The sequence below is a fragment of the Oryctolagus cuniculus genome, chromosome 7 (genome assembly GCF_964237555.1).
Source record: "Oryctolagus cuniculus chromosome 7, mOryCun1.1, whole genome shotgun sequence".
Lineage (NCBI taxonomy): Eukaryota > Metazoa > Chordata > Mammalia > Lagomorpha > Leporidae > Oryctolagus > Oryctolagus cuniculus.
This window is the reverse complement of record NC_091438.1, coordinates 42,216,975-42,229,949: the sequence shown is the minus strand read 5'-3', so window position 1 is coordinate 42,229,949 and position 12,975 is coordinate 42,216,975. Positions and strand designations below refer to the sequence as shown.

Here is a 12,975-nt window from a genome sequence, read left to right as displayed (position 1 = left end):
GTGTCCTGTCTCCTCCCTCATGGACTCCCCTCCTGTTTCCTGAAAGCAGGGAGCAAAGGAGGGGGCTCTCCCCCCGAGAGGGGCTTCTCACGGGAGAGCAGGACCTGCAGCGCCTGGCGAGCTCAGTTCAGGCCCTTCTGGTGTCAGCGCGCAGGGCTCCAGAAAGAACCTGCTGGGAACGTGTGCAAAATGGGTGGGGCGGAACTCGGGCTGGGCTCCCCTCCCAGTTCTAGGCTTCAGAGTGGCTGACAAAAACAGAACCGAAATCGAAGCATTCCTTCCTCCTCTCTGTCCCCGGGGAGGGGAGAGGGCAAACACGCCGCATCTCATTAGCTCAGGCAGGCACAGTGGGCCTACTGGAGAGGGCAGGGGCAGGGGCGCTGCGGGAGGGATCCCCGGGGCTCTCGGAATCTGTGGCCCAGAACCTGGGGGACTGCTGTGTAGGAGATGAAATAAAAGGTAAATAACAGATGTGGGGGTAGCAGCTGCTTTTATTAAAATGAAGCCAGAAAAATTGTGGCAGCAGGGACAGGAAGTCGGGAAAATGTGGAGGTGACAGAAAGACAGTGGCGGGGGGTGGGGGGGGACTGGGGATGTGGAAGTCGCCTGGGAGAGTCGCCTCCAAGGCCTGAGAGTCCTGAGGGCAGAGGAGAAAAGGGAAAGACTGCACTTGGCCCTGACAGGAGGGCGTAACGTGGGAGGGGAGCTAGGACTCCCCCGAGGTGACTTTAAACCCAAGGTCTAAATGCGTCCTGTGGATACCACTTGGAATAGGGAAACAAGAACCCTTTCTCAGCGCAAAAAGAAGAGAGAATTAAAACCATGATTAAGGCGGCTCAGCGGTCGGGAGTGCAGGGGTGGGAGAGAAAATAAATACCCCAGTGACCCACATATAAAACAGACCATAAACAGGGGAGTGAGGTTTGAGGTTACTGGAAGGTCAGCTTGCCCATAACGCCGTGGAGAACAACAGTGCCACAGGCCACGTGGGCATCAACAAACCCCAGTGCCAGGGCGAGGGGCCGAGGGTGTATGGTGTCCCCGCAGCTGAGCGGCCGGGGCGTCGGCCGGGCAGGCGCAGCCGCTGCAGATGCGGTGGGAGGTGGGGCTGGGGACCTTGGCCCTGGCTTTGGGGGTCTGCCAAGAAAAGGAAGTGGAGAGGAAATCAGGCCATCGGGGCAGTGTTTATAATATTGGGGTGACCGCGGGAAGGCGGCAGCAGGCACGAGAGCAGTAACTTTCCCAGACCAACGTGCGGAGCCTAGGTTTGTACCCACCACCTGGCTGGAAAACCAGGGGGTTCCTCATGTGGGGCAGGGCCCACTATAGCCAACCAGAGAGCTACTGCTGTGGCCAGCGGGCAGACTCCTTGCAGGCAGGGAAGGACGGAGACTCCCGAGGCGTTCTGGGTCCTGGGCCCCAGCGTCTGCAGGCAGCACGGTGCTGAGTTAGTGTTAAAGGAAAGCATCCTGCGAGGCACCAGGGGCAGGCTCACACCTGGCCTCCATCATTTCCGCAAGAACTTCTTGTTGAGGAGGAAGATGAGAAGGTTGACATTGACCTTGGCCTTGTTAAAGAGTTTCATGATAGCCACACCCTCATACTGGAGCTGCAGGAGGTCCTAGGAGGGAGGAGGCAGGGAGGGGAGGTGAGCGGTGGCTGGCTGCTGCGTAGACACACAGAACACCAGCACCACGGGGCCTTCCAGGCCACCGAGCCAGGGCAGTGAAACCCACTTCAGCCCCAAGGCCGGCGAGGCCGAGGGCCAGGGACCGTGACCTGATGAAATGTCAGAGCCAGCCTTGGAATCAGTTTTCCTCACTCAGAAACCCAAAGCAGCAGAGAGACTGGGATTTAACATCACTGCCTCCCTGAAGTCCAGCCTCGCTGTCACTGAGCCGCTCCGGGCGCCCCGTGGGCTGGCTTCTTAACCTTTTCACCCCAGAGCCTATCAAAGAGGGGTGTGGCTCAGTGCGTGGGCAGGACTAAGGGGGTCTCACGGGAGGCCCCAGCGTGCGCCAGGCTTCACGTGTTAACCCTGCCCCGTCGGCCCCTCACCGACGCTCGCTTGTCAGGGTTTGGGCAGCACAGACCCCACTCTCCCCTCCAGGAAGGACAGCGCGGACGGGGCGGGGAACGGAGCTGCAGCCTTGCCACTGTCTTCAGCCCAGCACCACGGGAGGGGCCTCTACCTGGTAGTGCAGCTGGAACCGCTCCATGTCCACACCCAGGAACTTGGCGCTCACTTCAAACTTCCCGGCCTCATCTCCAGGCGTGATGTCAAAGATGACGTTTCTGAAGCTGTTGGGAACAGGATTCGAAACAGGGAGCCCTCACCCCTCTCCAGGGCCCCTCATTCCGGGCAGCAGGGCGTGCCACCCGGAGCCCAGGCTTTCCCTCTGTTGGTTGCTCCTGGGGGGGGCCCAGCCCTCTGTTTCCTCCCAGTTTCACGTCTGCTCACATCACCTCTTCTACTTGCCCAGCAGCTCCCGCCTCCTGGCAGATTTCCCAGCATCCTCTGCTTTGGGGTACCTAGGACTGTGCTAGGCCTCGTTGGCCGTCCCTAACTGTCTGCCTGGGATGCTCTGTCTCCGCCAGCATTCTAGCGGCACCTTCCAGCCAGGACTGAGTTCCGCCCTCCCTCTACCTGGCGCCCACCCAGGGGACAGGAAGGGGCTGAGCTCCTGTCCCCCGGAGACACGTACTGAGAGGCGGGCAGATCTTCAATTTCCACCAGCACCCCCTTCTCCAGGAGCTGGGCTGCCGTGTAATGGAGAGATGGCTGCTTCTTCCCCTTGCCAGCACTCCTGATTGAAAGAAGACCCTCAGAGAACTCCGCCCACAAACTCCCCTCTGCCAAAGACCCTTGCTCTCCGTGGCTGGCACGGAGGACGCTGGACCCCAGGGACATCTCAGGGGTGGAGGGCAGGGGACAGGGGTTGCCCTTGCACCCAGGGCTTTGAGAGGGAGACTCCAAGGCCAGAGCCAGGAGCGGCTGTGCCATGCCAGGGGTGAGAATCCCCTTTCAAAGCCAGGACGCAGTGGGACGCCAGTTGACGTGGGCAGGGGGAGGGGCCCTTGAGGCCGGCACCCACTTGGAGCTGGGGGCCAGGTGGCCCAGGCAGGCCTGGATGTACTGGCTGTAGTAGTCGCCCTGCTCCTCATAGAAGGTGGTCTTGGCGTTTAGGCCCTGGATGGTGGCCTGAAGCTTCAGCAGCTCTGCCTTCCGCCGCTGCCGGTGCCTGCGCTGGTTGCGGATGTCCTGGGATTGGGGGGTGGGGGAGGAGGGGGCATGAGTGGGCCCTTCCTGGCAGGAAGCGGATTGTGAGGCTGCTTTTCCTAGGAGGACAATCTCAGGGACCCCGCCCAGGCCTTCAAGGCACACCTTCCCGCCACATGCACACGCACACGCAGGCCTGGATCGTCACCTTGGCCAGTTCGTCCACTAGCCCCTGGTAGCCGTCACGGGCGCTGACCAGGCCCAGGCCCTCGAGGCGGCGCAGGTTCCGCAGGACGCGCCGTTGCTTCTCTGCCAGCGGCAGGAGGGAGTGAGCTGTCAGCGAGCGGTGTCGTCGCAGCGGCTCTGGGGTCTGGGCCTCACAGGCCTGGCGCCGGCACATCAGCCGCTTGTGGGCCACTTCCTGGGGGGCAGAGAGGCTGGAGGGGTCCACCAGGCCTTACGTCTGCCTACCAGGCCCCAGGTGCATTTCTCACGGTGTCACCAGGGAAGTGGGGGCAGGGTGTGAGTGTAGCTGGTGGAGAACAAGGAGGTGTGGCACAGGGAAGGGCCTCAGGGATGGTCACATGCAGTGGCTCCGAGGAGCCCCGAACGGAAGCTCCAGCTCTATGGATCCGCACAGACGCTGGCCGTGACCTCCCCACAACGGAGCCTGGGATGCGTCTGCAGCCCTCGCCACCTTTCCCTGGGAAGCTCCTGGCTGAGCTTCTTGGCCAGCAGGCTTCTCGCCCCTCGCTTCCCACCTTCCTTCCCCTGGGCCTTCAAGCCAAGCGCTCTATTCCCTGAGCACAGCCCTTCCACCTGCCTGTTGGCTCGTCCCCCACAGCCCCAGCGCAGGGAGTGGGGAGGAAGGGGCCTCCCCGGACACCGCAGCCTGCAGCTTCTCAAGGCTATGGCTGTTCCCCTCGGCCTGTGGGCCTCCAGGGGTCAAGGGCAAAGGCTTTGGGCCTCCGGAGCGCTCACTGCTGGTAGGCAGTCTGGGCAGGGGCCCAGGGGAGGGAAGAGCAGTGCTGGGGGGTGAGGAGGGGCACGAGTGAGACAGAACCCGAGGCTGCCCTGGCTGCTCACCTGCTCTCTGGAGGCCGAGAGGGACAGGATCTCCGTGAGGGAGTCCCCGGGGTGGAACTGGATGATATCGGCCAGCATCTGCTTGGTGCTACAGGAGGAGGGCAGTGACGGGAGACAGCGGAGAGTAAGCGGACCCTGTCCCACACATGGCTGCCAGGGACCCTTGGGAGCTAAGGAGAGAGCGTGAGTGGCGGTGTTGCTGCCCAGAACACCCTCCCCACAAACGACCTTCCAAACCACTTCCCTTTGGTTGAGGGACCCGTGTCCTCTTCCCTTCTCCTGAGTTCTCAGTCCACCCCATGCCCCCTCCCTCTGGTGGCTCTCTGTCTGTTTGCCCTAAGCTCTAGGGCCTTGCATGGCAGGGCAAAGCCCCAGGCCTGCTCACTTGCTGACAAATGGGTGAGCCGGGGGTCGCCGCGTTGGCTCTTTTCTGCCCAGACGAGCAGCCTGGCCTCCCTCCCTCTCGCAGAGCTGGGGAAGAACATCGCTGTGCCCCTCTCCTGATCTTCACACTCCAGAGGAGCGGGCAGTCAGAACAGAAGTCCATGACCCGCTGGCCACGGGACTGTGACAAGTCACACGCCTCCCGAGCTCGTCCCCCTCACAGTGAAGGCCGAAAGGCCACCCACCTCCCGGCTGGCTCCTGCCGTGGGCTAACACGTAAGGCTGCTTCTGCTAGGCGGCCCGGCAACAGCCAGCGCTGTTGCTGGCAACGTGGTAAGCGTCCCTCTGCCGTCAGCCACGACAACACGCAAACAGCTGAGGTTGTCGGAAGGAAGGAGCCGAGGTGGCCGCGAAAGGAGGGAGGCAAGTTGGGTCCCAGGGGAACTTCCGGAAGGGCAAGGGAGCCCAGGAAGGAGTGGCCTGAGAGGAGGGCCACTTGGTTGCGGGACTCAGAGGCCAGCCTCACCCACCTCAGAAGCAGACTCCGGGTGCTGGTATCGTCGGCATCCGCCTCCAGCCCTTCAAACTTGTTGGTGAGTGACAGGGACATTTCGAGCTTGCTCAGGTCCATGTGTCCATCTGCAGCTATGTTCTCCCCTGAGGTGAGGTGAGGAGTGAGACAGGCCCAGGTGCACACGGCTGTTGCACACACATCCACGTCGTGGTCGGTGTGCAGCTCTGTGCATCCCATGTGCCCACGGTGCCCAGTGGTCCTGCACTGCCCTCAGCCAGAGCACACCCCGGGTTCCTGAGGGCGTGCCTCCCCAGGCCGGAGCCCCTGGCGCTCTCCCCTCACAACCTCCACTCTGCCCTCCCAGCCCCGCAGGCAGGCTGCCTCTCATTCCACAGCCCTGAGATTCTCCTCATCAGAGGGACCTACTGAGACCCGCACAGGCCCTGAGCCCATCGTGTCTCACTGACCTACTGGTGCTGGGTCCCTCCCTCTATGTCTGTCCCTGTGTCCCTCTCAGGGCCGGCAGGAGAGGAGAGGGGGAACATGCAACTAGCTGCCCACCATGTGGGTAAGCCTGCCCGCCTGCCTGACCCTCCGTCCCTGCGGGCCCCGGCTGGTCCTGGCTACCCAGCAGGACACGCACCGATGAGGTCAGGGACAGTGGGCAGCTCCCCAAGGTCCTCTAGGAGCTCGTGCAGGGGGTCCCGGTGGTCAGGGGCGATCCAGTCCTGGTGCTCCAGCAACAGCTGCAGGAGGCAAGATGGTCTGAGCTGGGCCTTCCCCACCCCCGGCACGGGCTTCCGGACCCCTGGCCACCCTCCAGGCGGCAGCCCCTCACCCTGTGCGTGTTGACCAGCTCCCCCACGGTGATGTACACCACGGGCTTGGCCACAGCCACCATGTCTGAGTACTCGTCCATCGCAAAGCGCTCCTCTGGCTCAGGCACCTGGCAGGCTCTGCACACGAACTTCCTATCTCCGGGGTGGGGGTGGGGGTGGGGATATGAGCGAGCGGGGAACACTGGCAGCCGCCTGTCTTCTGTCCCAATCACCCCTCCTGGCTCTGATGAGGCTGCTCAAGCCAATGCTGACACTCCAGGCTCAGCTCCCACCCTCTGTCCCAGGGGGCCATGGAGCCAACCTTCTCTAATAGGCCTCTTGTCTCTCCACGGGGGTCCTGACTCCCAGCCTGCCACTACACCCTCCCTTCCTCACGGGTTCCGGGGGAGAGGTGGGATGTGAAAGGCGAGGAGAGAGAGGGATGGGAGGGGCGGGCGCCATCCCCCAGACCTGAACTTGTGGTGCGTCTCCTCCAGATAGTCGTTCAGGACCCTCAGGTGCCCATTCTCCCCGGAGAAGGCCTTGCCGGCTGCCGCGTGCTGCAGGAGCTGAGCCACAGCCCCCAGGGCGTGGCGCTGGGGGGCAGCCAGGGCACCGCCTGCGGCCATGGCCACAATGTCGAAGGCATCAGGGGCCACCACAGCGGGGTTCAGGAAGCGGTAGTACAGGAGGTTCCCCACCACCTGAAGGCAAAGAGACTCTCCCAGAGGCGCCCGGAGGCCCCCTTGCCAGCCCCAGCCCTGCATGCCCAGCTGCCTTGGGCTGACCCCTTCACTTTACAGAAGACAAAACAGACCCAGAGCAGGTGCACCAAGTGCTCAAGGTCACACGGCAAACTTGAGCGAGCACTGGGCCTAGAACCCAGATCTCCCGACAGGAAGCCCGGGGTTGTCACTCTCTGCTCATGCCCCGGCCTTCCCATCTGCCACCCGACACCCTGCTGGCGAGCCAGGTGCGGTCTACAGGGTGGATTTTTCCAGCCCTTCTGTCTCAGTGTCGAAATCACAGGCACCAGCAAGGCCAGGGAAGGCTCCGGAGGCAGGAGGAGAAATGACGCTTACCTTATAGACTTCGGTCTCTGTGGCATCCGGGAACTTCTCTGCCAGAGTTGTCTTCAGAACTTTGGCCACATATCGCATCCCATACCTGGGGACAGAGCAGTAGGTGTGCAATGGCTCTGCTTGCCCAAAGCCATCTCGCTGCTGAGACCTTGGGGCCTGTCCCCTCCCTCCTGCCCTTGCATCAACACCCACGATCAGGAGCCACCGTCTACTAAAGCTCTCACGCACCCTCCAACTTGGCCCAAGAGCTTCTTCTTTGAGACCCTCCTGTCTGCCCTGGAGGACACCTTACATCCCAAGACCCACCCATCTTCACCCCCGGAGGCACCTGCAGCCTGTACCTGGGTATCTGATGGCCAAACCTTGCCCCAGGACAGCCCAGGGGGCTCTGAGGCAGCTGAGCTTGCCAGCTACACCAGAGCTCCTGGGAGGGGCCTGTTCTGGGCTAGGGCAGGGCTGGGGGAGGTCAATGGGCTGAGCGAAGCTCCAGCCAGCGATAGCACTGTAGGCGATGTCCTCCCCTTTGTGTGCTCCCCGGCCTGGCGCGCAGGAACCATCATCCCTGCCTCTTTGGCTCACAGGGGTTTTGCGAGGACCAAGCGGAACTGTGTGTGTGGAGGGGGCACGTGGTGCTGCCTGAGTCAGCAGGAGTCCTGTCACGGAGGCGCCGCCTGCACATCTCATCGCATTCACCTAAAGCCACTTCCATCTGCTGGAGTTCCAGAGACAGAAGCGCACCTCCCTTTGTGGCCCTTCCTCTCTGACGCCTGGTCCAGTTTTGTCTGCCTCCCAGTGGTTGGCTTGCTCCCAGATGCCTGCACCAGCCCCTCGCTGGGGACGAAGTCAGAGCCAGGAACTCAATCCGGGCTCCAGTGGGGCCGTCCCAAGAACCCAGTTACTTGCACCATCGCCACTGCCTCCCAGGTTCTGTGGGAAGCCGGAATCGGGGCGAAGCTGTGTATCGAGCTGTTACTCCACCACGGGATGATGGGATTTTAACTGCTGGGTCAATGCCCACCCCCACCCATTTGCTTTGTAAAAACCATTGGTTGACTAAATTTTAAGAAAGAGGAGAACTACAAACATGCCTTCTTGTTTAATAACAACCACGTGAGGCCCTCTCCTCTGGCTCCAGTGAGGGCCCACACAGACCTGCGAGCTGTGTTCCAGCTCGGCTCTCTAGCAGCAGCTTCGAGCAGTCCCTGTGCATCTCCTGGAACCCCTCTGAGGACCCCGCTCCTCTCCCCTTCCTGTCTCCTGAACAGCCACCCTGCTCTCCCCAGCATGGCCCAGCGCGCCTGAGACTGGTGCTGAGGTTGGCATGGGGTTGTGGCACATACGGAATTTGGTCCACTGATGAGATGATGGCTGCCAGGAACTTATCAGTCATGGCCAGGAGGTTGCGCAGGGAAATGTCCAGTCGTCTCTGGACCTCAGGGTGGCTCAAGGCCTGCTCAGGGGTGACGTCATAAGGGAGTTGGCTGTGGACAGTGGACAGGGAAAGACAACGTAAAGCCGGGCCCTTTCTCATGGCCTCCCTTTCCTGAGGCCTTCCATGTTAAACTTGTCTTTTCTTTTAAAGTTTTAGTTATTTATTTGAAAGACAGAGTTACAGAGAGAGAAAGAGAAATAGACACACACACACACACACACACACACAGAGAGGTATCTTCCACCCACTGGTTCACTCCCCAAATGGTTGCAAGGCCATTGCTGGGCCAGGCCGAAGTCAGGAGCCAGGAGCTTCTTCCGGGTCTCCCACATGGGTGCAGGGACCCAAGGACTTGGGCCATCTTCCACTGCTTTCCCAACCAAATTATCAGGGAACTGGATTGGAAGTGGAGTACCCAGTACACAAACAAGTGTCCATATGGGATGGTGTTGTAGGTGTTGGCTTAACCCACTATGCTGGCCCCACCCCCTGCTGCTGTTAAACTCTACCCAGCAACAGGATCTCCCACAGGCAGGCTCAGGGCATCCCAGCAGGGATGGGAAAGGGCCAAAAACAAGAAGGGACTCAGAGAGGGCTGAGGGATGTGAGGAGCTGATGAAGAAGAAAGAGCCGGGGAACCACAGGGGACTGGGAGTGTGCAGGAAGGAATCCAGAGGTGCAGTCCATGCTGACTCCCAGGGAAGCTGGAGCAAACCAAGGCCTGCCCTGCACATGCGGGGGTACTTTTAAAGCTTGTGGAAAAATGAAATTAAAAGTGAGTTAGGGGGCGGCACTGTGGCACAGTGGGTTAAGTCTCTGACTGCGGCGCAGGCATCCCATATGGGCACCGGGTTCTAGTCCCAGCTGCTCCTCTTCCAGTCCAGCTCTCTGCTGTGGCCTGGGAAAGCAGTGGAGGATGGCCCAGGTGCTTGGGCCCCTGCACCCACATGGGAGACCCAGAGGAGGCTCCTGGCTCCTGGCTTCGGATCGTCACGGCTCTGGCCATTGTGGCCGTTTGGGGAGTGAGCCAGAGGATGGAAGACCTCTCTCTCTCTGTTTTTCCCTCTTGCTGTCTGTAACTCTGCCTCTCAAATAAATAAACAAATCTTTAAAAAAAAAAAAAAAGTATGAGTTAGGGACTGGCGCTTTGGCATAGAAGGGAAGCTGCTGCTTGCAGCACTGATATCCCACATGGGCACTGGTTCAAGTGCCAGCTGCTCCACTTCTGATCCAGCTCCCTGCTAACGTGCCTGGGAAAGCAGTGGAAGATGACCCAAATCCTTGGGCCTCTGCACTCACATGGGAGACCTGGATTAAGATCCTGGCTCCTGGCTTCAGTCTGGCCCAGCCCTGGCCATTGTAGCCGTCTGGGAGTGAACAGAAGATGGAAGATATCTCTGTCTCTCTGTCTTAGCCTCTCCCTGTGATGCTGGCATCCCACAGTTGAGTTCCGGCTGTTCCTTTTTTTTTTTTTTATAGATTTATTTATTTATTTGAAAGGCAGCGTCTACAGAGAAAAGAGACAGAGAGAGAGATCTTCCATCTGCTAGTTCCCCAAATGGGCACAACAGCTGGAGCTGGGCCAGTCTGAAGCCAGGAACCAGGAATTTCTTCCAGGTCTCCTAAGTGGGTGCAGGGGCCCAAGCACTTGGGCCATCTTCTGTTGATTTTCCAGGCACATTGGCAGGGAGCTGGATCAGAAGTAGAGCAGCCAGAACTCGAACAAGCACCCATATAAGATGCTGCTGGCACTGCAAGATGGCAGCTTAACCTGCTGTGCCACGGCAGGCTCTGCTCCATTTCGGATCTAGCTTCCTGCTAATGTGCCTGGGAAGGCAGCAGCAAGTGGCCCAAGTACTCAGGCCCCTGCTACCCATGTGGGAGACCTGGATGAGGCTCGAGGCTCCTGACTCCTGGCTTTGGCTTGGCCCAGCCCCGGCCATTGCAGCCATTTGAGGAGTGAACCAGCAGATGGAAGATCTCTCTGTTTTGCTGTCTCTCTCCCTCTCTCTCTGCAACTCTGCCTTTCAAATAAATAATATACTTTTAACAACAACAAAAAAGAGTTTTTTTGGGTGCAAAAGGGATTGAGATACATCCATAATTTTTTCACAAGACACATTTTTTATATATTGTGGACATACAAATTATTTTCGACAAAATTTTTGTTCCAAAATAAATTCATACTTTTAATTCTTCCCATGAACTTAAAAAAATTTAAAAAATACAAAACTTACCTGAGAGGGAGAAAGACAGAGAGGCAGACAGAGAAAGAAAAACAGACAGCTCCTGTCTACTGACCCATTCCCTAAAAGCTCTTGGCTTTGGCCAGGAGTCCAGAACTCAACCCAGGTCTCCCACATGGGTAGCAGGGAGCCAAGTACTTGAGTCATCACTTCCTGCTTCCCAGGGTGTACATTTAGCAGGGAGCTAGAATCTGGAGCAGAACCAGAACTTGAACCCAGGCACTCGGATGTGGGACGTGCCCATCAGGAGCAGTGTCAACCCCTGGGCCAAACACCCCCCCTCCATGAACTTTCTGAAGTACTCTCATAGCCTTTGGCAACTGGGACATTAGGGAGGGCTGTGCCAGGGCCACGTGGTGCCCCCACGTCACTCCTGTTCCACGCAGAGCATCACCAGGACGGCCTGCTGTCCTCAGGGGCTGCATTTCCTAGTACCCGTGAACCTGAGTAATGCTCCTGATCTTCCAGGCCAGCCGCCCTCTCCAGCATCTCATTTGCCTGCTCATCTTTAGATCTGAAAATTCATCTGCTCCCCTATCAATAACGAGTCTATATCCCAGGTCCCAGCAAACCTGACATATCCTTTGCAAGCCCTGACACAGCAATTAAACACATTTGCATATTCATCTGTGCTCATCCTATGTCAAGCCTGCTGGGTCTGGAGTCATTTACATCGGTTCCATGTTAATTACTAGAAGGAGTCTAAAAGAGTACCTTATTTACTCCTATAGGGCTTGTTTGCATAAATCAGCATGCTCATTTATATGTCACCTTCAAACACACCCCAGATTTCCCGGCGAGGCCCAAGAAAAGCTGACGGAAGAGCGTGCTCCTTTCGCCCGTGTGCTCACCTGCGCTGCCCTGTCTGGGCCTCTGTCTGGTTGATCCAGGTCTTGTAGAGGTGGACAGGGTCTGTGTGGACGCTGAGTGTCTTGTCCTCCAGCACGTCCTGGATGACCTTGCCCAGGATCTCCCGCAGGGCGCTCTGTCCCCGCTCGTTACGGTAGAATCTCACCACCAGCCTCACGACCGTCGGGTTGCCAGTCACCACATCCTGGGGCTGCTCCACCTTGGACCTGCGGTTCGAGCGGTCATTGATCAGGCCAGGCTGCTCGCTCTTTCTGAGATCTGACTCCTCAAAGCCTACTCTGGTGTTCCCCTCTTACAGGAATGTCCTGGTACCTCCACCTCACCCTTTGTGCTAACGCATCAGCCCATGTCACCCCAAGTCTGCTGTCTCAGGTCATGTCTTACAGTCTCTCCCCAAAACCTCAATAGGTTGTCGCCTCATGATGGAGCCCACAGGGGCATCTCTGAACTCACTCTCTCCCCAGTCCTCTGTGTCTGCACAACCTACTTGATTTCCTCCTGGAGCGCCGTCTTGAAGAGCTGGAGCAGGAGATAGGCCTCTCGGCGGTTGGACGCATAGTTGTACAGGCTGAAAATCACCGCCTCCATGAACTTGGTGGTTCTGTTCTGTGGCATCTGAAAGATCAGCTTGGCCAGGTAGATGGGCTGGGTCTGTAAGCAACAGGGGAGATGGGAATGGCTGGTAATACACTCCAAGGACTGGCGATCGGCTCAGTGACAGCTTTCCTCAAGGAGACATGGGACAGGGGAGGCACTACCATACTCTCAGGGAACTGGAAACATTCTGGACAAAGAGGGGAAGAGGCTGCCTCTTGCCCTGGTGACAGGCATTGTGATTACAGGAAAGGACATGGAGGCCAAGGCACAGACAAGAAAGTCTCAGGGTCCCGCAGAGACTTCTCCTTGCAAAGCCCTCTGCTCACCTGGAGCAGGTAGAAGAGGTGTTGGTAAGCTTCTAGTTTTTGCCGTTTCTCTTTGCTCAGCGACTTTAATCCCTTCTGCTTGTCCAGAACCATCATATCCGACAGCTGCTCCTTATTCTTCTTGGTCAGCTTCTTGCAGTGGGAGACCACCTCCTGCAGGGGTGGGGGAGCAGGTGATACAACCAGCCCAGGCCACGAGCTGGAGCATATGGTCTGGAATCAGCACCTGGAGGAGCCAGGCTTTCTTCTGTTTAAGACGCAGGCATGAGCCAGGGGAGACAAGAGGTTCTGAGGCCAGGGAGGGCCCTGCTACTGTCCTGAGACTCTATCTGGCACCACTGCTCTCATGGGGTGATCCCCAAAGAGACCTGGGTTGCTAGGCAAAGGCATCATGTCTACA

General features: G+C 58.7%; 1 protein-coding gene across 4 annotated transcripts in view; it reads right to left on the bottom strand.

The window, feature by feature from the left end:
• Window positions 1–473: 473 nt before the first annotated feature.
• IQGAP3 (IQ motif containing GTPase activating protein 3) overlaps window positions 474–12,975 on the bottom strand; it is a 37,489-nt gene continuing 24,987 nt past the window's right edge. For 3 of the 4 annotated variants that reach the window (XM_008264306.4, XM_051858542.2, XM_070077520.1), the window contains 15 exons: window positions 12,576–12,728; window positions 12,140–12,303; window positions 11,634–11,858; window positions 8,445–8,585; window positions 7,105–7,189; window positions 6,494–6,726; window positions 6,043–6,175; window positions 5,848–5,950; window positions 5,221–5,347; window positions 4,307–4,394; window positions 3,429–3,641; window positions 3,096–3,262; window positions 2,706–2,807; window positions 2,193–2,301; window positions 474–1,621 (listed from right to left, as the gene is read on the bottom strand). In XM_008264306.4, the coding sequence (XP_008262528.2) occupies window positions 1,508–1,621; window positions 2,193–2,301; window positions 2,706–2,807; window positions 3,096–3,262; window positions 3,429–3,641; window positions 4,307–4,394; window positions 5,221–5,347; window positions 5,848–5,950; window positions 6,043–6,175; window positions 6,494–6,726; window positions 7,105–7,189; window positions 8,445–8,585; window positions 11,634–11,858; window positions 12,140–12,303; window positions 12,576–12,728 (2,157 nt within the window). In that variant the 3' untranslated portion in view covers window positions 474–1,507. The remainder of the gene's footprint in view (window positions 1,622–2,192; window positions 2,302–2,705; window positions 2,808–3,095; window positions 3,263–3,428; window positions 3,642–4,306; window positions 4,395–5,220; window positions 5,348–5,847; window positions 5,951–6,042; window positions 6,176–6,493; window positions 6,727–7,104; window positions 7,190–8,444; window positions 8,586–11,633; window positions 11,859–12,139; window positions 12,304–12,575; window positions 12,729–12,975) is intronic. The other variant, XM_017345793.3, reaches the window with a different exon arrangement.